General features: G+C 35.4%; 1 protein-coding gene across 5 annotated transcripts in view; it reads left to right on the top strand.

The window, feature by feature from the left end:
• PLS1 (plastin 1) overlaps positions 1–24751 on the top strand; it is a 40466-nt gene extending 15715 nt beyond the window's left edge. For all 5 annotated transcript variants that reach the window (XM_040566803.1, XM_040566805.1, XM_040566806.1 and 2 more), the window contains exons 2-16: positions 1896–2004; positions 5250–5413; positions 6514–6643; positions 7026–7158; positions 8056–8137; positions 9470–9635; positions 9736–9878; positions 11376–11471; positions 13020–13215; positions 18173–18251; positions 18547–18661; positions 19414–19547; positions 20936–21059; positions 23201–23325; positions 23792–24751. In XM_040566803.1, the coding sequence (XP_040422737.1) occupies positions 1935–2004; positions 5250–5413; positions 6514–6643; positions 7026–7158; positions 8056–8137; positions 9470–9635; positions 9736–9878; positions 11376–11471; positions 13020–13215; positions 18173–18251; positions 18547–18661; positions 19414–19547; positions 20936–21059; positions 23201–23325; positions 23792–23927 (1893 nt within the window). In that variant the 5' untranslated portion in view covers positions 1896–1934 and the 3' untranslated portion in view covers positions 23928–24751. The remainder of the gene's footprint in view (positions 1–1895; positions 2005–5249; positions 5414–6513; positions 6644–7025; positions 7159–8055; positions 8138–9469; positions 9636–9735; positions 9879–11375; positions 11472–13019; positions 13216–18172; positions 18252–18546; positions 18662–19413; positions 19548–20935; positions 21060–23200; positions 23326–23791) is intronic.
• The last annotated feature ends 1159 nt before the right edge of the window (positions 24752–25910 follow it).

Raw genomic sequence — 25910 nt, 5'->3', positions numbered from 1 at the left:
GATGAGTAGGATTTTAAATCTAGTACTTAAAGAAGATCGAGTGACACGAAGGAAAAAGACTTAACTTGCCACCCACACTCAAGGCCATATCCTGTGTGAACCACAAGAGCAGTCCCAGTGAAGACAGAGAAAATACTAACATAAATGAAGTAGTCAGGATTTAATTGAAATAACACACTTGGTTAAGAACTTTTTTTAATCTAGCATCATAGAAGATAACTAAACTACTATGGGAATACCTTAGAAGAAGCAGAAACTCGCTGAGATGAGACTCAGCTGGGTATTACACTGGACTTACTCGCTCTCTATATCTTAGACAAGTGTTAAGTGTAGATGAAGTGCTTATGCTGCAGTTAGGGCCAAAGTAAGCATTTTACTTTTGTACTTTGTGACAGTCACTGTTGTGACAAAGGTTTTCTTGTGTTATTTTCTTGCATGGTTTGGCAAACCAGCTGCTACCTTAAAGGGTTTTACCATGTCTCTTGATACTTGTTTTCCTTAAAACCATGGGCTCCACTTGAAGTTTGTTGTACCAGAACCTTAACTTCCAAGTCATTTTCTTTTTGAAGGAAGTGTCTAGTTCTGGTTTCAGATGAGCACAGACTTCAAAACATAAACCCCAGAGAACATGACTTTGAAATCAGGAGACACTTCAGTGGCTACTGACATGAGGCCATGGTACACCTAGTTGTCGCTGACCATAGTGGGTAAAGGTGCAGTGCTGTTGTGTTCTTTTTTTGGTGGAGAATTAGTTGTGCATGGCAGATCTGAATATCTTTATTGTGAATAAAGAATAAACTGTCCATCAGGAATATTTTTCTTGCTCTTAAGCAAAACCGCTACATTGGAAACAACTAAACCAGAAGGGAAAAAATATGTAACTGAACAAGTTTGACCAAAATACTAATTGAGATGTATTTTTGTCAGTTTTTATTTATAAAATAAAAGCAAAGATGAAACTCTGGTAGCCACAGCACCATCTGTGGCATGCTGTCTACAAGCAGAGTGTTGCGTGCAGCTTCACGATACTATGATGGGTGCAATAGCAGGCTTACTTCGTACACACAAATGGTGTGTGCGTGGTGGCAAAAGACAAATGCAAATATAACCTTGCATATTGAGACAGCTGAGCGTAACCCCTTTATGAATTTGTACTGCCTAACAAAGGGTGGAATCATCCTGTTATAAAACCATAGGCAAAGTCTGGATAAGAGGGAACAGGCAACCACGTGCTATAGGGGGTTAATATCAACCCTTGGGAAGGTGTCTTCTGTTTTGGTTGGCTTTCTGCATGAAGTTGGTTGGAGAAAGTATATTCATATTGAGATTCCAGTCATTGTGCTGAGTAAAGGCCTCTTATTTCACTCTTCAAGAGTGTTAGCAGGCAATAGGCTTGTCAGGGGATGGTAACTTCTGCAGCAGCTGGGGAAAGATGCATCAATGTTCACCCACTGTTGTGTAAACATGAATGCGTCCCACTGAGGCTTCCTGCTGTGCAAGTGCTTGGTGCTTGCAGGACTAAATCCCAATACTAACCACTAATTGGCAATGATGCTGCATTGCACATAGAAATTATTTTTTCTAAAATCTGTTGAAGTATGAGGTGATGATATTGATGTTGGAAAATTGCTCACGTGGTGGAGGTTAACTGTCGGTTATTCTAGGTGAATGAAAACATCGCACATATGCAATTGGAGTTGCTGTTGTAAGTTCTCAGTTGCTATTACAGGGAAGAATTGCTGGGTATTTAAATGTGCTTTCAAGTGTTGTTTGTAATGTTGTGTCAGGCCTGGAGGTGCCATATAGGTCTGATACCTGGTACTGAAAAGATCAGTAACTCGTATTAGTATGTATTCAGAACTGATGCCATGTAACATCTTGTTAATTATTGTTAGGTGTAAGCAACTGAGGACGACGCTTCTTGCTGTCAGAACATGGAGAACAACGTAACTACTATCTCTCGAGAAGAGCTTGATGAACTAAGAGAAGCATTCGATAAGATAGGTATGTTTTGGATAAGAAGATAATAAGGATGCCAATAACACTGCAGAGCCATGTAGGTTTTTGTGGACAAAATCTTTACGGATCACTTTGGTTTAATAGGGCTATGTTTTCTTTCTGATGCAAATAATAGCTAAGAAACTAAGAATGCATATTTAAAACCACTTGTTTTCAATTCAACTGTGTTTCTTCACTTCTTTCAACTTCAGCAATGGAAACAGGTAAAATAGCATAAATAATATAACTGTCCAGCTCAGAAATTAATGTACTTGCAGCATAATACATCTCAAAAATCAGTTATTGAAACTCCTTAAATCTCAACAAAATTTTGTTATGATAAAACTTAAATTATTAAATGTTCTCATGTTTATTATTGACCTAGATAATTGACTCTGTTTCTGCTTTACTTGCAAACTTAAAGTAAAATCTATTAATTTGTCTTTCAGTTTGTTGGATGTAATTTTACATTTTAACTAAGCTAAACTTGGAGACTTTTTGATCTTGCCTTTAAAGCTAGCAGATGCTAATAATTTAACTCAATGATTTTTTATGTTTGACAGGATGTTTTCAGATTAATCTGAGCGTAAACAGAAATAGCAAGAAATTAGTTAGTGAACTACTAACCCTTATTTCCAGATTGCAATAAACTTGTCAACATTGAAGTTCACATCTGCTGTATTTCTTGTTTTCCACAGTTCTGAGGGGGTGATGTGTAACTGTGCAGCTCAGCAAAGCAATTGAGCATATTTGTAATTAATCATAATGGGATAGCAGGGTCATTTCACAGTAATTCAAAATAATTTTGAGTGCCAGCCTTAAGCTCCTGAATCACGGAAGAATTTTTGTTTAATAACAGCTACTTATATATCTGTATTTTGTGTTGGTTCTGATAGCTGAAGGACCCAGCAGACGGACACTCTTTGCCTTGCCTTTCCCCCTCTACTGTTCATATGCTTTTATTTTTATGCTATTAATAGAGCAAAACCACTTTAAAAAACAAAAGAATGACAACAACGAAACAGTTGTCTCAACAGCAGCTGAAATGCAGCGTCAGTACCTGCAAAATAATATACTTGAAGAGAAAATAATCCTACTTGCACAAACAGGTAAAAAGCTTGTTTTGGGGTTAAGGCATAGTAATCACTGCAGATGAAAATTATGGAACAGCTTCAGCCAAGAAGAATCCTAAATGTTAGGACTCTCCAACTTAGTAAAGAGACTGTTGGGAAGCTGTATATTAGAAATCTGTAACACCGTGTGTTAAGGTGAACAGGAAATTGCTTGGTTTCTGTCAATACAGGTGTCAAGTGATGCTCAGTAAAGGGTCAGGAAGCTTAAACCAAAAAGCAATAATATTTATTTATGGCAAATAATAAAACTGACAACTCATTGTTTTAGTATGTTTTGAAACAAAAAAAGGCTAGAAATGCTAAAGGAATAAGATGTGTCCATGGTTGATAATTAATGAGTTTGTATAGAACAGTCATCTTGATGTAGTCTGTAGCTCAAGGTGGCTATAGCTTCCAGGAGCTGGAATGACAGACCAAAGAAAAGACCACTGCATACATGTATCAGTCCAGTGAGCAGTAGCCTGTCTTACCAGCCGCCAATAGGGTTTTGGTACAGCTTTTCTATTTGTTTGTTTTTCACCATCTGCTTTCTGCTCACTGAAAAAGCACTTTCCTTCTTCTAATACGCTTTCTGTAAAGCATCAAAATTAAACATCATCTAGGTTTTCTTCTTCCATCTTTTCCTTCTCAATGTTTTTGTGAATAAATTGCTTGCAGCTGCATTGATAAACTGCAAGAAAAGCAATGTCTTTGTCTCTGCTTGTCACCGTGGAAACTTACCCTCAGTGAAAGATGAGCCCAGCGAACTAACATAGCTGGTAATCTGAGTGAGATTGTGAACATGTCCTCTGCTCTTTAGACCATCACTGTTATTACGTGTGTTGTTACGTGTCTGACAGGTAAGCCAGACAATGGATGGATTAATCTGTATACAAGCATAAAGTTTCACTGTGCAGTTATCTGTGAATTGTTGGTAGTATACAAAACATAAAAAGACAGTAACATTTATTTTTTTGTCCTTTCATCAGCAGTGAAATGTGGCTTCTTTACGAAGCTGTACAGATGCTATGTAGTGTAGTATGGATTACAGGGAAATTAGTGAATAGCAATTAATTATGGCTAGAGATGAAAGTGTATTTTTTTTTACTTGCCCTTCTATAATGTGATATGTATTCATTCACTCTGGTATTACTGGCAGAGTTCTGATATCAGAAAAAAGCATGGAGAGAAGTCTTTTAATCAGTAAACCTGAAAAACAAAGTGGGAGCACATTGGCATGTTACAAGAGTGACCAGGTCACCTTATTCTGTTTCTGACTCGTGTCAATTCAATTTTTATAGTTTCTGCTGTGTTATCGTGGTGTTAATCAAGAGTAACACAAATTAGACTGAGTCAGTCTTGTGTTAATTTATTTTTATGAGCTATACCCGTTCACTTCACAACTGTGGAGCTATACCACGCCTCATGTTGAGAAAAGCTTTCTGATCCTCTGTTGCACATGGACATTCCTGATGTGGTCTTGGGAGTCCACCATAAATGAAGGTAGCAGTACAAATTGCTACCAACAGAGCTAGCTAATAGATTAAGAAAAGTCACCTTTAATAAACAGGTGCAGATCATCCTGGATTTATTCTTCACAGTTAAGCCTTACCACATCAAAAGTTTTGAAGAGCAGAAAATGTCTGCCAGGTATTAGGATAAGAAACAAAATGCAGAGTCATGTAGAGTTCTTGTGTAAGCAAGACAACAAGTGGCTCTTGTGTAAGCGTGCTGTTCTAACAACAATTTGTCTCCGATCTGAGTATACTGATTGCAGGTAGAACAATACTGACAGAAAAAATGTAATATTTGATCTTTCTTTCATTTGAGGGTTTTGTTGAAAATTTTGTTGGCTTCTTAAAAAAGCTTAATTTTTGCTATTTACAAATTTGCTATCTTGTTATAGCATGTTTTGGTGTTATAGCATAGTTCCTGTGAAAATACAGAGCAGGCTGTCACACCTCCCAGCCAATTATGTTTCTAATACATAAGTATTTGTTCATGCTTGCTTATGTATGTAGTGAAGTCACAGGAAGAAATAATCTTTTCCTATGTATATCTCTTGCACTTGATTTATTCTCAACAGATGTTATACTAGGTTCTTTAAGTATAAAGCCAGCTTGTGTTTTTGCTTTGCAGATATTGACAACAGTGGGTATGTCAGTGATTATGAGCTTCAAGATCTGTTTAAAGAAGCAAGTCTACCCTTGCCTGGTTACAAAGTACGGGAGATAGTAGAAAAAATCATTGCAGTAACGGACAGCAACAAAGACGGGAAAATCAACTTTGAAGAATTTGTCTCTGTAAGACATTTCTTTTGGACTTTTCTTTAATTTGCAGTACTTTGTTTTTAAGAATTGGTCTTTAGAAAATGAATAAGAACTAGTTATTTAGCTACTACCTAAAGAATAGAATGATATGTTCTTTAATACACAACTAAGCACTAGTTTGAGCGCGGGAGGGTTTTCTGTGACAATTTACAATGTCTTATATAATTATTTTCCAGTCTTTGGATTTTACTCTTCCATTTGATTTAGTAGGTCTCATTTGGGCAGCATGAGAGAACATGGTAGTTCGAAGCAGTCCTACTTCTTCCTCAAAAATGAAGAGCTGGATATGTATATTTTTAGAAACTGTTTGGTCTAATCTTGCTTTGGTAACAGAGTAGTACATTGGAATCAACCTTTAAATTCTCTTAGTGATACACTAATGCTTGTGCTAGTATGTTCAATCTCTATACTAAAAGCTACTTTTTATATTAGGAGTGAGGAAAATTTTTCCCTGTAAGCAAGCAACTTTGAAGTGTTTAGATGTTTTTTAAGTGTGGGTCACAATCTAGTGTGTTTTAAGAGAATCAAAACCTATTCAAGCTGTTGGTTTATCTGTGTGCTCGGGGATGGTTAGTTTTTGTTTTTACTTTAGAGTACTACTGCTAATTGCATCGGGTTGCTCATTTAGCTAGTTATTCATGTCTCTTTCCAATAATCCAGTTTGCACAGTTTCATAGGGGAGATGCAATTATTTGCATCCAAGTATAGAGTTTTATGTGTTACCTATTGTTTATTGTCAGTTCTGAGACCTCTACACTGTTTGGGCAAATTCAGGACATAACAGTATATCCTATATGGTTTACATAGTAGGCTCTTGGAAAATACTATCAGTCACCTTGCTTAAAGGTGTGTAAGTTTTATGTGGCAACCTTTTACTGTAAAGCATATGATGACATAAGCAAAATAAATATGTTCTAGTTGTTGCAAATCTGTTTTCAAGAGTTAATGTATATAACAGAGAAAGGCATTCAGGCTCTCTACTGACTCTAGATAGAGGGCTGATATGATTTAATACGTAAGTAGCTATTTGAAGGTATAATTAATCACAATGCTCTCTATCTTTCTTATTGCAGATAATTCAGGAATTGAAAAGTAAAGATGTTAGCAAATCTTACCGAAAATCAATAAACAAGAAGCTGGGTATTACAGCACTTGGAGGAACATCAGCAATATCTACTGAGGGGACACAGCACTCTTATTCAGGTAATAAATAAGCATGAATAAAGTTTGCCTGACAGGGGAAGACCCTTTAAATTTGCACTAGAGATGGAAAAAGAAGAAAACTGGAAAATGTTGCTGTTGAAAGCAAATTAACAAAGAGAAAGCATGTGGAGATGGACGAGACAAATTTGGGTGGCACTTTATTAAAAGGTGGCTGTTGAATTTGTCTCTGGCTTCATGCTGCACTTAGAGGTAAGTTAGGCATCTTTGCCAGAGTGAAAAATAAACACTGACAGAATGTGGGGCTGCAGGTGAAATGCTCCTTTGGCATAATGGTAGTAACTAGACTTAATTTTTGGCTTCGTTACATTTTAATCTATTCTCTATTAATTATAGATTATTTTAATGCTGTTTTTCTTTTCAGAGGAAGAAAAAGTTGCTTTTGTTAATTGGATAAATAAAGCTCTACAAGATGACCCAGACTGTAAACACCTCCTTCCCATGAACCCATCAGATGCTAGTCTTTTTAAATGCCTTGCAGATGGCATCCTCCTTTGGTGAGTCAATGGCTGCACGAAAGAGAAGAAACTCATCTCAGAGGTTAAGTGCTGATCACAGTGAAGTGAATTGGAAAACTTTTGATAGCCTTCAACATGGGGACTCAGCTCATAAGTATGGTAATCAATGTGTAGGATGGGAAAAATCTGTTTGCCTATAGAAATATTATTATGTGACTCTGTGCATATATTATAGAAGTGGTTTCCTCTTCAGATCCATTATCATCAATGCCAGATATGCACAGGCAGTTTATGAAGGAGATAATTACACAGTTCACATATTCGTTAGCCGGAAGAATAAAATATTTCAAATTGCAAAGATTTTCAAAGTTAATAAATATATTTACTAAATCATAGGATGGGAGAAACAGAAATCTGACTTAAATCTGTGGCAAAACAGCATATAGTACATCCCTAAACTCTAGTCTGCTGTAATTTTGTAGTTAGTGACTAACATTACTTCTGCACAATGGTAACAGTGGATAAGCTCATTAGTATTGGTGTGAATTAGTATTTGAGGTTGTTGTAAATGCAAGGTACTATAGAAATGCAGTGCAGAAGAATTAGTTATTGTACAAACATTTACACTGGAGACTATTTAAATGTCAATAATTTACGGTCATAATCACTGAGGATCTTTTTTTTTGACAGCACAGACATGCTCTGTTACTTAAGTATAAATCCAATTGCTCAAATTTCTTTAATTAGGTATTACATGGGTGTTTCTGGATGAATGTCCAATTATTTAACAAGGAGAAAAGATTTAATGAATGAGGTTGTCTTTTTAATTGTGTCAGACATTTACAGCTAGTTTAAAGTGTTCATGTTTTAAACAAATAATGAAGCATGTTTTCTGAGAAGTGGAAGTTTGAATAAACTCTGGCTTTTCTTCCTTAGCAAAATGATTAACTTCTCACAACCAGATACAATTGATGAAAGGGCTATTAATAAGAAGAAACTCACTCCTTTCACTATATCTGTAAGTACTGCACAGATAGGAACTTGTCACAAATGAGAAAGTAAAATACATTTTTTATAGCTTTGTTTTAATGACAGTTACTCTGGTGGAGAAAAAATTAGTCCTATGTATTTTAAAATGTCAAAGCATGAAATTGTATTCTCTAACAAACTCAGCTGAAGTCTTCTGTTTCTTAAATGGCTTACAGGAAAGCTTTGTCTTCATGCTTTCCTTAGTTGTTTCACTATGTTCCTTTTTGCTTTACTAAGAATCTGAACAAAATAATGTTAAATTTCTGAGTGGATGTCTGGGTCAAATTTAGGGATGCAATGCAGAAAGTATCTGCATAGCTGTATACTATATGCTAAGATGATGCGTTTTCAGTAGCGGAGAGTGGCTTGGACAAAAGATGAGAAGCTCTGTTTTTTTGGCTGTGTATGAGCCATGAAATAGTTGAGGAGAACCTGTTTTTAAGAAATTTTGGATATGAGAAAATAGGTGTGGAAGAAGGAAGTAGATCCTTAAGTTACCAGCCTAAGGAGAAAATAAAATCCTGTTTAAAAGCTTCAGATACTGGACAGACTTTCAATTTCAGATGGCGACATGAAAATATGGAAAGTTAACACCATACCATATTCTAAATCCTCCAATTGGGTCTTGTAATCTCTACTTGTTTAAGGGATATGTGTCAGCAAATACAGTAATACATGTGCTTATGCTGTCCCTGTAGATAGTTAAAGTATGACACTGGAGAGGAAAAAGAGTAATATGACACCTGCCTTTTTTTTGTAATATTTCATTTGTGGCGATCATTAGCTTCACTTTCAGTGTCAGCATGTTGAATGGCTCTGATTTTCTAATGCTGTTCAATCACACTTTGAGTTGCTTGACTAAATGTGTCAGCCTGTATAAGAGCTAAGATAATGGCTGTGGTGGCAGTGACGTCAGTAGCCTCCTACACAGGGCAAAATACCATATAAACACATTTTTCTAGTGGATCAAGTCCCTGGTATTTTGGGCAATATTGTCTAATTTGTGTATATGATACCTGTGAAATACAAATAAGACTGATTAGCAATCCAAGCAGTGGAAGGTGATCCACAATTTTTTGCTGGGTTCACATTAAGCATTGCCAATGATGATATCCAATAAATTTTGATAGGACATGTGGTTTTTCACAAGAAATCTCTAGGGTGCACTGCGAACCGTTCAACTAATCCATGAGTTCTTATAGCTTCAGACGCTTAGAAAATTAGACGCTTAGAAAATTCAGACACTTAGTAAATTTGTTCATATTAAAGCTACAGAGATTCACAACCTCATAAGTTTGTTAAATGTTGATATTCTGAATAGGAAAACCTAAACTTGGCTCTGAACTCAGCATCTGCTATTGGCTGTACGGTTGTCAATATTGGATCACAAGATTTACAAGAAGGAAAACCCCACTTGGTATTGGGGCTCTTGTGGCAGATCATAAAAGCTGGTCTTTTTGCTGATATTGAGATCTCCAGAAATGAAGGTAAGTGTAATGCTAGCTATTGTAATGTGTACAATTTGTAATTAACTGCTTTGAAACAATGATGGCAATTATTTCAGCTTTCTTTCAAACTTCTTTTTAGCTCTAATCGCTTTGCTAAATGAAGGGGAAGAACTAGATCAGTTACTGAAGCTTTCACCAGAAGAGCTCTTGCTACGCTGGGTGAACTACCATCTGACCAATGCAGGGTGGCAGAAAATCGGTAATTTCAGCCAAGACATCAAGGTATGTAGTTATCACTCTGATAATTGAACATAGTGGTATTAAAACATACTATGCATAGAAACAAATGAGCCAGATCAGAAGTATTTAGAAAAATACTAGTCATCTGCTTTTTCTAGCTATAGGTTCAGCCTACACTTTTCAACACTGGAAGAACATGATTTTGATCTCATCTATCTTAGTCAGTTGTTCATGCCATGTATTATCACATCACAGCGCGAAGTGAACATTTCCTGCAAGCCCATATTCGAGGCAGTTCTAATGTTCTAAGTTTGTTATTAGAGCTACTTAGGGAAATTTGCACTACCCTATTAGTTGCCCTTTTACTTGGCCATCCTTCTCTGTTTGTGGGTTTGTAGAAACCCATCATTTCTTTTTGTTGTTTTTTTTTAAGGAAGAAGAGCATGGCTTTTAAACTCCTTGTGTTGTGTATTCGCTAGTGGTTATTGCACTTTGTACATGGCATTGTACAGAAGAATAGGAAACCACTTCTGGAAAGTAGTTATTTAGAGAGCTATCTGGAGTAGCTACTGATTCTTGATCCAAGAAGTGAGCAGCCCCTCTCAATCACTGTTGTGCTGGTTTGCCACTTTACAGACCAAAGGGGACTGGAAGCCATGCTGGTTCTTTGTAGCAGATGTCAGGTCTTCGTAATTCTTCTCTTGTTTTCAGTCATTCTGCATAAGGTATGCAGAGTACTGTAGTAAGTCCTGTTCAAGAGAGAGAAAAAACTTCAAAAGCAAAGGAGCAAGTTTCCTTAAGGTGGTAAGACACCTTCTCAATGAAAAAAACAATTACGGTTGTTTCTAGTTATATCTTTTTAAATGCCACCAAGAAGGCTAGTATTAAAGAAAACTAGGGTTTTATATGAAAACTGCTAATATAGTAAAGATCTTACATTCTATGTAAGAGAAGTATATACTTAATACTTCTAAAATTAGTAGGTTTGCCTTTTAGTTTTATGGTTTCATAGTGGTAAGGGAGCAGAGAAGCACACTTAAAAACTGCATCAAATAAATCTAACTTGTTTTGTCTCTATAAATTAATCTTAAAAGAGCCACTTCAGTCTTATTTTTTAATTCCACTTAATTAGTCCCATCAGAAATAGAAAAATTTAGGAAACAATGTAAAAAGAATAGTGAAGGAATGAAATACAAATACTGAAAATAAGATCCATGTTCCTTTGTAGTTTTTTTTTTTGTGGGTAACCTATATAAATTTCTTTATCTTAATTACAGCTGTCTACTTCATATCCAGTAGAATAAATGTAATTATCATCATCCAGAAAAATCAGCTTACACTTCTGTTCTTTCATCTGGCTAAATAAGTCCTATGTGGTATATGATAGTAAAATGGCTGTATGACCTCATCCATATTCACTGTAATTAGAGTGCCATATTTCTGACTTCTGTGGCTTTTGAATCAGACTGCAAGAGTAGTAAATGACTATCAGAGGCTACATATTTTTTCATTTTCTTAATACTACGCTGTGTGTTTTAGGATTCAAGAGCATACTACCATCTGTTAAATCAGATAGCACCCAAAGGAGATGACCCTGATGAAATACCTGTTAAAATTGACTTTTCAGGGTTTCATGTAAGTATCCTGAAATTTAAAAAAAAATAAAAATAAAAGACTGGAATTATCTGAGACCTCTGTATATGTATCCAACATCTTGGTTGCAAAGCTGTTCTGGAATTGCCTTTTGCTTTTGCGAAGCATACAACAGCTCAGTCAGATTATCCAATGTCATAGAAGATTAAATGAGAAAAGCTCGAGTCAAGTTCCAGGACACTGCTGAAACAGGATTATGCATCCTATAGTTTAAAATTTGGAACTGTGTTTTACTTACATTAGTGTGCAACTGGTGTTTTCAGTTGGATCCGCCAATATGAATTTTACAACATCCTGCTTCAGTTCTGTTCTTTTGGAATTCAGGCGAGGAAAAAAAAGCTGACTTCACAAACTTTGTGATCTTTCCTCAAACTAAATAGAATTCGGTGATAACGTGAACCTTTCAAGTAACTAGCAGGAAAGCGTAGCAACTGTCAAACTTTAAGTTGCAAAGGGCTACAAGTGCTGAAAATGGTTATCTAGATGTCAAGAACACTTTAAGACGCTACATAACGCTGAAAGAAAAGAAAGATTACTTAGAGAATGTTTGATGCAAAATTGAACTGACTGCCTAAGATGCCTGTATCAATCAAAATCTTATTATTTATTATAATGAAAACCCAGTTGCAAAACTATGCATGTATAACTTTTGCTTATAACTGAGCTTCAGTCCTCTCAAATTCCTTCATGAAGAGAGATCTATTTTGTTGCTTTTTTTTTGGGGGGGGGGGGAGGGGAGAAAGGATAGTGGATTTTTGTTGGTGTTTTTTTCCTTTGTAATTTCCTATAGTTTATTCGATCATTTTCTGTAATGGGTTATAAACCAGTATGAATAACGTGCAAACGTGTTATAGAGCAAGGTTCTGGTTGAGTGTACCAGTGTTGAATTAATGACTCTTATTTCATTCTAAGAGTAAATCAGTTGCTAACTGATTTCCCTTGAAATAGTAACTTTTAATGTTGTGAAGATTAGAGGCAAAAGGTATATGTTACGTGGTTTTGAAGACTTGCTTATTCTAGGTAGATTAATAATAAAGATGAATATCCAAAATACTTTTTCATTACGCATAGGCTACCAACTAAAAAGATTTAGAGGCAAAAATAATCTATCACCTTGTCTTTCTTTTGATATCACGTCCAAACTCGGTAATGGAGGGTTTTGAGATCATCTGATCATCTAAGATCACCCATAAGTACTGTTTATGAGAATGCCAGTTTGAAGCAGTGATTATGAACCTATAGCTCATATAGCAGAAATACATTTGGTAAGGGAATCAACAGCTTGGAAACAGAAACATAACCACTCACCTCTGTCTGCTGTGATTCACTGGGCATGCTGAACAGGCAGCCACAGAAATGAAGGACAGAAAGAAAGTGGAAGGAAGAGGGGAATTGTTAGGGTCTGTAAGAGCTAGCTTGGGCATTAGGGAAATGAGGGAGACACAGGTCACGATTTGCTAGACTGCACCTTCAGTCAGAACATGAAAGTGTTTGTTACAAGTTAATGTGTTTTTTTTTTTTTTCTTTTAGGAGAAAAATGACTTCAAGAGGGCTGAATACATGCTCCAACAGGCAGACAAATTGGGCTGCAGGCAGTTTGTAACTCCAGCAGATGTGGTTGCAGGCAACCCTAAACTCAATTTGGCTTTTGTTGCAAATCTCTTTAACACACATCCAGCCCTACACAAGCCTGACAATTCATCTTATGATCTCAATTTATTAGAAGGTACTCAACTTGCTAAGCATATAGGAGATAAGAACGCTAATGACTTCCGTTTAAGTATTCTAGGTTGTGATAAAGGATCTGTGTGTGATGGTGCCTGTGTTAACACCAGCATAGAGAGCTTTTTCATTAGCTTTCAGCATAAGCCTGTAGTAGAAGTCCTCATTAGCTTGACCAGAGGCTATTCGTGAATAATCTCTTATTATTCACTTGCAGGAGCAAAGCCTGTTCTGTTATTGCTTTTCCAGGTTCCTTTGCTTCTTGCCATAGGATTTATATTTTAGCTGATGCACAAATACAGCTTTTCCTAATTTGGAGTACTATATTATACAACTGTCTTTTAAAATCTACTATGTCTTCTAAAGTGCTTCTCACGGGTTGTGGTTTTTATATACATGTGTGTATAGCTGGTTGCATTTTTAAAACTGGAAACTGATTTAAAAAAAAAAAAAGCTTCTGTATAAATGACCTGTACAAATCTATTGCACCAACAACCTGTATGGATCCTAGCACATCTGTGAGCTTGTACTGTGCTTGAATTGTGCTGTTCAGATCCCTAATGCTGGAGATAAAGGAATAGTAATCCTTGGCTGTTACCCTTTCTGTGGACCAGCTAATCTAGGATAATGAAACAGTATAGCCAGTGTATTTCAGTTGTTCACTGATCTCAAAGGAAAGGTGAGAATGAGGGTTGCCGCACTTGAGAGAATCATCAACAATGCTAGCACATTGCTCTGCACTGCCTGCTCTTGCTTTCCTTATACTGTTCCTATCAGGTTTCCTTTCCATCTAGGTGAGTCCATCTTCCTTTGCTTCTAGCTTTTTCATAAGTTTTCTGCTCTGCTGCAACCCTATTTCATAAATCTTGTATCCCTCAGACCACTCCTGTTTCAGGCTTCCTGCTTTTCTGGTTTTATGGGTGCTAGCTTTGGTAGAGGTATCAAAGCACAGGAGGCAGTCTGCCTTTTCCAGCTATGACATCCCTAGTCACTGCAGTCCTTGCTGTCCGTGACAAATGATTGAAGAAAAGCCTTGCTCTTCCTCTGCTGCAATTCTATTGGAAATATATGCTTTTAGAATTGTGTGCAAGAGCTGTGTGAAAGTAGAATATGTAATCACCAAATGCTAGAGTACAGTTCTTTAATGGTAAATACAGGCCAAATTTAGGTTGCTTTTTATAGTGACTATTTTAGAGACAGATAACTGTGACAGCATTATCTGTTTACAGGCAAGTAGAAGACTCCTCTCTGCCCCCAAATAATAACTCCTGTGTTGCCATGTAGATCTAAACTATTGATAGTTATTTCAGCCAAAAGACAACATTGTTCATGTGTGTTTTGTTTGTTTGTTTACCATTAAGTCCTGTATATTGGCTAACCTTTTCTCAAAGTAGTGTTAGACAAAATGTAATTTGTTTCTTTATAGTGTCATCTTAGATGGTCTGTTGTAATCTGACTCATAATTTATAATGCTTTCCTATTTTGCTTCATGAAATCCAGATTTGACCCCTCCTAATGTAGGTACTGTATTTAGTACTTTTCTGTACTCTGATAAAGTATTTATTCTGCATTTTTCTTGGTGTGATTTTATCTAGTGTTTTAATTGTATCTGTCCTTTTCTGCTGGTTGATTTTCTGCATCATTCTTGTATTTTTCTATTGCTTTTATATTAAATTTAGTCTAACTCAAAAGAAAAAACACAGGTCTAACATGATGCATATAAAATGGGGGCAAGATGTGAACAAGTCAAACACCATATAGTTCTTTCTGTGAATCTAACCAGCAGCGGCCTTCCATAAGCTAAGTTTTGAAGCTCTAAACTTGTACCTGGGTGAGTAGAGCTTCTTGAAAGCCTTAGTTTTCTTGCATTAAATTCTATCTTTTCCATGATTATTCCACCCCAAAAATATGTGGCTGCTCTTTTTGGTTTAAAACAACAAACACTAGGCATAAATTGGAATTTAGGCTGATAATATGTCTGGTGATGGTCGCTTGTATGCAGAGAGCAGAACCCTCAGATATTTTTCCAAAAGGAAATAAACATCTGATACTATGTGGGGTGGGAGGAGGAGGATGGAGTCCTCAGTGAATGCATCACCCTTACGTGTTGCTGTTGCTCTGAGGAAATTCTCACTTGTAGGAAAGACACCAGAGTTTGGGATCTAACTCCCAGAAAGCTGAGCTCTCGAGGGGAGGAGAACATGGAAACATGTCCACCCGTCTTTTGTCCAGCGTGCATGTTATCTGAGGCTGTTTTGAAGTCTGCTGGCAGCCTTCAAGACTGTTAACGTGAGAGGGTTAACTAGTCCCACTCAGGCCAGTTGAATTTAGGGTGGAAACTTAAATCTTAAGCTCTGTTGTCTTTCAGAGAGAATCTCAGGTATTGGAAGCCCTTTGAATCTTGACCCCATCCTTATTGCTACTCCTCATTCAGTTCCATAGTATAATGATCTCAGAGAAGAAAGAGATGGCTGTAAATATAAAGGATACTACCAAATTTGCTCCTCTCTCTTTTGTGTAGCTCTGTCCCTTTTCTGCAGTTTTCCTATGATTTTGGCTATCTGCTGCACCACTCAGCAGAAGATATGCTCCTGATAGGATCACAAGGTATATTTTGCGTAAAAGAATGGAGAGAAAAAAAATTGGTTCTCAGCCATCTGGAAGACTTAAGAACATTTACGTGTTGCATGATAAAGGGATTTGTTTAAAGTGGCATATTAAATACACTGTGCTGAATTCCTGCTAGACAAAATGGGGTTTCCCAACTTGCATGCTCTTGGTCTTGCTTGTCTACTTGGGATTCTTTTGGCAGTGTTAAGCATGTATTGTAAAATTCCCAGTCTGAGTGCAGTTTCTGAGTAATTTTTTGTAGCTATGCTTTTAGTAAGAGTTCATTAAGTAACCTGGTTGTCATCTTTGCAATGGATAAGTGTCCTTAAAAGCACTTTGTGGTCAGTTTTTAGGCACTGTAAACTAACCCAAAGATCAGTAAGCCTAAAAACGTAATAAAAGAAAAATATTAAAAAAAAAAAAAAAAAGTGACCTTAAGTACCTCTAAGGTACTCTCATGCTTCTATGTTGATTTTCTTTTCTATGGAAAAAGGCTGATGTTGTTATTTATCACAAAATGTAATCCTTTATTGTCTTAAGTTTTGCTTTGGGAAGAAATATGTGAAACAAAGGTGACTGCCTGAAGACCTTGCAGCATAGTATATTTCTTTCAACATGCATTCATTCATCAATGAATCTTTGGTAACTTTTGTAAGTGAATCTGAAACAAATACCAGCTTGAATTCCATATGAAAGATCTTATAATTCAGGAAGAAAATACAGCAGTAGGGTGAATATAACCAATTTCTTATTAATTGGAAAGTAACTGGTAAACTGCCTGACAGGTTTTTTTATAAAATGTGTTCTATTGGAACATGCTAGTTACAACTGAAATATTTCAGAGAAATATCTGAATTTGTTATGTTTTCGATAAATCCATTTTCAAGTCTGGGTATTTTTATATAGAAAATAAGGTCTAGATTAAAACTGTAACCTGTATCTAAAAATAGAACCATAACATCAATTTAATGGAAAAATAACATTAAGGTGGTGTTCTTTCTAATCTAATGATGCACGTTTAAACATCAACTTCACTTTGCAAAAACATTAATTGTTCTGTAGTCAGCATGAACTGCGGAACTAAATGAGGCTGTTTTCATGCTACATAAACCTCATTAGACGAACTCAGTGCCATTATCCACTAAGGAACAGGTGAAGAAAAATCTTCAAATTTTCATATGTTTCAGTTCTGTGAAATCTATTCTGTCATTCTTTGTGGAGAATTTCTCTCCCCCAGTGTCCTCTCTATTTTCAACTGGATTATCAGACCAACAGAACAAAGCAATGATTTTACTGCAAGCTCATGTATTCAGGCTAAATATTTCCTTAATTGTTGTTCTTTGATGTAAGAGGAAATGGCTTATGTAGCATTGATTCACAAGTAATTGGCCACACATTCATTGTTAACTTTAAGTAATGTTGTATGTAGAAAATTAATATATTACTGCAAGCTGTAACCTTATAAAGAAAGAACATTAGTTAAGGGGCTCATGATTATAGTAAGAACAACCTAACTCAGGAAAATGAAGGTTTTTTTTCTACTGGGTTTTCTGCATTTCTCATAAGATGGAAAGTAACTGGTAGGATTGCTGGAAGGCTTTTACAAAATCTATTGTGTTGGAAAAAGTCAATCACAACTGAAATTTCCAACAATTCCAGAGTTTCTAGTTAAATCTGCAAGAATAACTAGCCTGTTTGGCAGTATATACAGCTTCACACATTTTATCAGTATAATACTGCCCTGCTGAGCCTCCACTGTTAAAAACTTAAAAGGTGAGGTCTGTTGCTGTGGAGGACCTTCACAAATTAATACTGGGAATTTGTGTGGAGAGAGTAGAGCTGTAGTTTCTACAGTTTGACGCAATTGCATTGTGTTAATATTAACCTTTAATAAAAATGGGATTTCAAACAGATTTAAAGATAGTGTTGAATATACTTTCCACTGATTATTTTAGTTTTAGGAACTTCAGTCATTAACTTTGTTATTACTTATCACCATTTGCACCATTACATATTCATCATCTAAAACAAAACCAATAAACAGTCTATTTCTGTATTTTATTTTTTTTAAGATACATTTACACACACACACACAAAGATGGATCCTGTGCTCTCTGGCCTTTTGCTTAGAACTGAGGGACCCTGAACTTGATAAGATCACCTCTACTTATTGGCCATTAGGGACTACTATTATGGAAATGATGAACTTATTTTTAAGGAGGGAAAAGAAAACAACACACCATAGTGCAGAAGCCGTAACTTGTTTGTTGTATGTATGTGAGTCATTTAAACATTGCTTATTAAAATGTTTTCTCCAAGTAATTTATATAGAATTATATTTATCACTATAGGAGAAAGTAACGAAGAAAGGACTTTCAGAAACTGGATGAATTCACTGGGTGTAAGCCCGTATGTTAACCATTTATACAGGTAAGGCCTTTTTTTCTTTAAGTAGTATTTTGTTCTCCCTTGGGTATAATAAAATAGGTATTTATGAATATCTGCTAGAATATAGTAACAATGTGAATAAGGGAAGTTGTAATTCTACTGAAATAGTGATTTCCAAATTTCCATACAGCATGACAGGAACTTTTCTGTAGAACTCACTAAGCAGTACCTGATTCAGATATTCCATTCATGATTGAGAAATACTCAAGTATTTAATAACTTCTTCATTGTGCATATGAAGTTTCATACTTTAAAATATTGGCTTACTCTCATTTAGTGATCTCTCTGATGCTTTAATAATCTTCCAATTGTATGAGATGACTCGTGTGCCAGTTGACTGGAGCCATGTCAACAAACGTCCTTATCCTCTGCTCGGTGGTAATATGAAAAAGGTGAGTAGATACTCTCAAATACAATTTAGTTTCACAGTTTCCAGTTGTGCTGTTTCTAGTAACCTGGATCGTCTAGATTGGAGTGTTAGTGAGACAGTCCTAGGCCAAAAAAAAAAAAAAAAGACAGGGTGAGGGGAAACAGGAGGAGGGGAGAGAAAAATCTTCCAGGTATTGTTTCAAGAAATAAATAGCAATATTATCACTTGAGTTTCAAAATGTGAAATATGGCTGCCATTTGGCAATATTAAATTTAGGATCTAATTAGGGTATCTCAGTAAAAATTTCAGGCGTAACACAGCTGTTGTCCAATGCTCTTATATCAAGAGGTGTTGCAGAGCAGCTTAATATTGTGCCAAGAGAATTTGTGGAAGTCCTGCAGAATCCAAGCTTTCACTTACTTTGTGATCATTATGAAGCCACAAAGTTAGGGCAAAAAACTGCTGTTTGTTTAAAAATAATGCATTCCAAGTATTCTCCCAAATTCAGTTTTGATGTGACTATTTATTACCTAGATGAAAACCAAGAGAATTTTTTTCTCAGCTGTGAAATATGATTAGCATTGCAATCTTATGTAATTGTATTTATATCTGCAAGAACAGTAAAAACAGCATAGTGTACAAAGGCTAGAAATCTTTCTGTAGCTTCAAAATCTCACGATAGTTAACAGTAAGCCAAATTAATTGACGCTACACATAGTTTCTAGGTCTGTGTTACAGATTTTTTTTGCGTTGTTTGTATACATTTACTTTTAGATTGAGAATTGCAATTATGCTGTAGAACTTGGGAAGACAAAAGCAAAATTCTCTCTGGTTGGTATTGCTGGACATGATCTAAATGAGGGCAATCCTACTCTGACTTTGGCTTTGATATGGCAACTGATGAGAAGGTAAGTTAGGCGTAGTATATGACACATGTATGCATCTGTGCATGTCTTCATATATGTTGCTGTTTGTACATCAAGGGAAATTAAAGCAAGTGTGTTCAGCTCATCTAACAGGTACAGTGGTGCACAGCGTATCTAAGAGGAAAGAACAGGTGCAATCACTTCAGTGTCCTGCACCTGTTATAATCATGTACAAAAGCTTCCATAATCTGAGTGAAATTTCATACTTTAACATAAAAATTGCAAGACACTAGCCTAGCAGTAGAAATAACAAGGTTATATAGAAAAATAATCGTAACTGTTCTGTATAAGAATTAATACTTATGGAAATACCGAAGATTAAGCTGTATTAAATTTCTGATCAAGATTTGTCTTATTCATGTTGTATTGATTCAAACATTTAAATTGACCAAAATATTTTGAAGCTTTTGTAATCAAAGAACCATTGTGAACTTCTACAAATTCAAAATCTTTTTGACTGAATATTAACAAATAAGGCTGCAGCACTGCTAGTTTTTTTTATTTTTTATTTTAAATACTGATCTGACAAATATGGGAGTTCAGGTAGGTTAATAATAGAGGAAAATGTTTAAGAATGAACCAAGAACTAAGTGCAATTTTCTAGTGTGTTTTAAATAAGCATTTTGTGGAGTCATTTGTAAACATTCACTTACTCTGAGATATAAATTTATATACATTTTTACATGCTGTGTAGTGATTGAAATGACGATAGTGTGTTTCTATGTGCATACATCCATTTATATATCAATAATTAAAACCTTACGTTTTAAAAATTGTGATTAAAATTGGTTATCCTTCAGCCAGTATAAAAGCACATAATTTATTTTGTCTTTATTCCATGTATTTTTCTGAAAGTAGGGAGTGATTTAAAAATTTGTGCAATCAAAAAAGGAAGATAAGTAGGAAGAGGTGATGTATGCTATAGACTTGAAAACAGGGAAGAACTTTAAAGCCATCACAGCTATAGTAATGTAAAATTAAAATCTTGTTAGTGCACCAAGCAGGAATAAATGTAAGTTGATTTCAGTAAAGAATATTTTAAAGTATTTTCCATAAATTAATTTACGCTGAAATACTCAGTGTTTTGTTTCTTGGACTGTTGTGCCTGGATGCAGGGGAGACATTTAAGCATATAAAGTAAAATTAGGTATAGTGTGCTGAGTAAAATACAGAAAGAAGTTGTGATACTGAACATTGAGTTGTAGGATGTTATTTTATTCTTGCAACAACTGAAAAAGTGATTTAATGAACTAATAGTGTATAAGGTAGAGTATTTTATGAAGATGAGTACTTAGAACTGTTACTGTGCTGAATTAATATTTTACTTTTGCTTTTAGCTTTAATTCAGACTCTTATTTTCCTTATTAAAGGTATACTTTGAATGTATTATCAGACCTTGGAGAGGGGGAAAAAGTAAATGATGAAATTATTATTAACTGGGTGAATCAGACACTTTCAAATGCAAATAAGAAAACTTCAATTACCAGTTTCAAGGTAATCAAATACTTCTACTTTTCTTTCCACCTATAACCAGATGTAGGATTTTTAATTTGATCTGTTAACAGTTTGGCTTTAACTGTGGCTCTCCCCTATCAGCTAGCATAATTGTAAAAGGAAATATTTTTGAGAGTCTGTTAATTTTCAGAAATATTTCACAGCTCTATTAATAGCAAGAAATCTTAGAGCAGAGACTGCAATTTCTAAAAATTAGAAAAAAAAAATATCCAAGGGACATCTGCCTGAAGTCATGCCAGTGTTTGGGTGTGGTGTGTCAGGTATCTTGCATTTATATGGGTATTGGCACACTCATACTTTTGAGCACAAACATGAAGAACAGTTTTGGAAATACTGGGGGTGGGAAGAAGAGATTTCACCGCTTCTTTAATAGCAGTCATTGAAAAACAAGTGTGTGACAGCACCAGCAGAGGGAACCCAATTTAACCAGCAACCTGTGTTGGCTTGGATGGCATTGCTGGTGTGCCACAGACCTAACAGAACAGGTCACTGTCAACAAATAATCTATGTGCTACAGGAGCTTATCTATTTCAGCAAGTATGAGCAAATTGATAAATAAAGCTTTCCTTTCATGTGCTTAGTGTCAGGCATGAAAGAAGGCACGTATGTCAGGTGTATATATCGTGGTGTGTGAATTTCATTCTTTAGAACTGGTAGATCAGCTGCAGGGTTGCACTTGTACACAAATATAGTATTCTTATACAGGTTTATTGTATGCACTGAAACAGTTATATCAATGTAGTTCACAACAGGAACATAAAAACCAAGTCAAATATTTGAGAGCTCCCTGGTATGACATTGTATTAGGTAAGCATTGGGCAGAAGGTAATATCAAATTATCTTTCTACACCAGAAGACTTAATTTTTATTGTAGAAGGTAAACTTGGTGTTGATCTTCATAAAAGGGAAGATCAACTCTTATTTCTACATTCATTGTAGCAATATTAATATAAATAATTTGAATGTAAGATGATAATCTGCCCCAGCATCTTGATTTTGGTATGCCTGTGTTTTTGGGGGGAGGTTGTTTGTTTTTAAGGTAGTTCAAAGGATGGTAGACCAATACAGACAAAAGACATTCTTCAGCACGATTCTCTTACTGCTGATTTTTGACAACATTCATGTATATATTATCTTTCACAATTTGAATTTTTGTCTATGTTTTGGGGTTACTACTACAAACATTGTGTAGCAGAGAAAATGGAGGTCCCAGCTATTTGTTGTGGAATATGAAAGCCAAGTTTTATCACATTGGCATTAATTGAAACAAAAATTAAAAAAAAAAAATAAAAATGGTTTATATTCTTGCGGAGATACCCAATGCGTTCCATGTCTTCAGGCAGATGTATATTACTATTTGTAAATGTATAGTTAGAGTGATGACACTGTGGAACTTGATGGAATTTGAAATCATAGCTGTAATCTTGTGATGAAGGCAGTTGGGTCACGTGTCTTATGAGCCGAGGCTCTGATGAAACAAGAGCCAGCATTGCTGAAACTGTCTTCATGTTGGTTCCCTATCTTCCCAAACTGTTGGTTTGATTTCATCTTGCAGCAGGCTGCTTATTTCCCATGATATTAGGGAAGAAATAATGGCAGCAACAGCATTTTATATTTTAAAACTTGAGGAAAACACATTCGCGTATTAAAGACAAAACATAGACTGCTCATACTATCTCAGAATGCCATCTGGGATGCAAAAATGATATAGTGGGCAATAAACTACTTCAGAAAATAATTCTCTTATGAGAAAAAAAGAAAAATCAGGCTAGTTGGGGAATGCAAATACCATTTTGTTATCTTGAAAATAGTCTGGTGCTTGGACTTCTTTCAAAGTTCCTTTCTGCCCGGGGAAGGGGGAAGACTTTTTCATTCAAGTAATTTAGGCCATTTATATTTGTGCAATGATACCAACATTCAGTGTGAACCTTATAATTTAGATGTGCTGAAAACATTAGACTACATAAAGGGTGTGGGGGGGAATGTTTATGCAATAAAGTAACAAAACATACTGCTAGTTTTCAGCCTCTAAGATGGGCTGGAAGTTTTCTTTCATTGCAAAGACAGAATAATCAAAGCTATTAGGTTCCTTATGCTAATTTTTACGTATTTTCTTTTAGGACAAATCAATTAGCACTAGTTTACCTGTCCTTGATTTAATAGATGCCATTGCACCAAAAGCAATTCGCCCAGAAATGGTCAAGAGAGAAGATCTTTCTTATCAAGACAAATTGAATAATGCCAAGTAAGTTTTAAATGAATACTTTGTATTTTCCTGAAGTGTAGAAATGCTTTATTTCCTGGTGTAATTAATATGATTTATCAATTTAACAGAGAGAAATTTCACTAATGTTACTTTGTTTCAAAGAGAATATTATTTTAAATTATAATATCCTAGAGGTATTTTTCTAGCATGTTTAAATTATGAACTCAGATTCACAGCTGATATCACCTACTCCACTGCAATTGGTTTATTAATAGTCTGCCATAATCCACACTGTTACTGAGAAACATAAATGCTTTGATAATGGGTAGCAAAATGGCTGTCAGTACAGTTGCTAATACATAGTTTACCAGAATAATGTTCATTTCCACCTAGAGGGTAAGTGCTGACTGAATGGACATATATTGCTATTAAAATCCGTTGTTGTGAATCTTCACGTGTTAGTAGATTTAAGTTAAATAATATTTATTTTTGTTTGCTTTCTAAGGTACGCCATTTCAGTTGCTCGCAAAATTGGTGCTCGTATATATGCTCTCCCAGATGATCTGGTCGAAGTGAAGCCAAAAATGGTGATGACAGTGTTTGCATGTTTGATGGGAAGAGGACTGAACAAAATAAAATAATGAAGAGATTTAATATCACTTTCTGCCATGTTAAGGACGATGAGACGACGAATGCCTCACAGCTTACAGAATTCTGAAGCTGAACAGAATAAAATAAGAAAATGTTTGCACAAATATTCTCATTAATTACATCCTAATGTGTTTATATTAAAATTTCATTCAATTTCATAACACATTGATTATTTATGGGTACTATTGTTTTCAGAAAATGTTCTGTACCAAATTAACGAATTTGTATTGCTTGAAAAAAAAAAAAAACCAACAACAACCTTATCAATCAAGTTTCATTTGCATTAGCTTCCATAACATGTAACAATCCGTATCGCTTTACATATATTATTTCAGGACCTATTGTGAAATATTGATTTTTTTTTTTTGTGGGTGTTAGTTACATGTAGTCATACCTATATTAAGGTGCATTCCAATCCCTGTTATATTACTATAATAGTACAGTATAATATATTACTGCACAAGTTATCATCCTTGCCTTACTCTTTAAGAGCTTAACTCCTGTTGAAGTCAGAGAGTCTTGTCATTGACTTCTGTGAGAGCAAGTGAAGGCCTATGATAATGTCTGGAAGCTAATGAGTATTCAAAAAGCTGATAAAACTTCTTTGTGAGCATAACTTTAAATGTGTAATAGTTTTGTTATTGAGCAAGAACTTATCATCCGTGTCTTGAGGGGAAAAAACAGCAAATAACAGTGTAATCATGTCATTATTAGATCTGCATAGGTTATCTTCTGCAATTGAACTAAAAAAACTGATTTTTTTTATTTTTCATAAAATACTGTAAAAGAGAACAATAAAGGTCTAGCTGTTCCAGTTTGGGGGTTCATCTTGATGTATTGCATTTACTTATAGATTGTTCCTTTGATTTTTATTTTTTTCCCAAAGTATATAGCACATGTGTAGAGGTTTTGTATAGAAAGACTGGTACATTGTCTAGATGAGATAAGACAATTACTTTCATATTGTTTTTCAAAGCAAGTATTTGTAGCTTTCTCTGCAGCCATAAATTTTCACCAAAGATTCAGGAGCTAGATGTTTAATAAAACAATAAGGAAGCCAAACCGTAAGGAAGACAGAAAACTAAAAACTGGACTTTTCGTTTTAAGGTGTGAAGCCACTACTTTTTCTCTCAGCTCCTTAAAGTGGTCATTAAGGTGTGGCAAAACCCAGGGATGATGATGAGTGGCCAGTCATACTAAGCTTTATATCTTCAGTATTTGGCCCAACCTATTAACAGAGAATTGGATGCATCTATTTGTTTCCCTTTATGTAAGAGAATACTAGGAGGTTTAGAGAATTAATTACTTGGATTTAGAAAAATTTGTCTCTGTGTACTGGTTTGTATTGTCTGGACAACAATAAATTAGCAATACTTGATAGGTACTTATTTTCTATTTGAGGTTATAAATAGGGCAAAGAACCTCAACTTCTGTATGACACTGATGCTGAAGCCAAACCAGACTCAGTCCTCATTCAAGATCAGCTAAATTCAGGTTTATTGAGGCTTTATTGCGCAAGAATGCGTTCACTTCTTGAGCTACGCAGCTCTAAAGTACTGTATTCACCTGCTCTGGCAGTCAGCAAATTAGGGTGTAGGGTTTATATTTGATGTTGTGTAATGCATATCTGTATTGCTTTGTTCCCTTCAAGGAAAAAAAAAAAATCTCCTTATACATTTTTTCAAACTTAGATGAAATGGAAAGGGTGTTTCAGGAGCAACCCCCTCCTTCTTTTCAATGTTATGGGGATGTGTTGAAGATGAGAGCAAACACAGTAGCTCCTTAAAGAGTACAACCATTAACCACCTTTTAAGTCGTTATAGCTAAGTTCAAGTAAATAAAGCTCTGACGCTGTAGTCAGCTAACTATCTTCTTCTGGGCCGCTAACTGACTACATCTCGAAGGAAAGAATTTGTATAATGTACCAAACTGCATAACTGGCAGCTATCACTTTCCACAGCAAGCCAAGCCTG

The sequence above is a fragment of the Cygnus olor genome, chromosome 9, assembly GCF_009769625.2.
Source record: "Cygnus olor isolate bCygOlo1 chromosome 9, bCygOlo1.pri.v2, whole genome shotgun sequence".
NCBI lineage: Eukaryota > Metazoa > Chordata > Aves > Anseriformes > Anatidae > Cygnus > Cygnus olor.
This window is presented reverse-complemented; position numbering and strand designations above follow the sequence as displayed.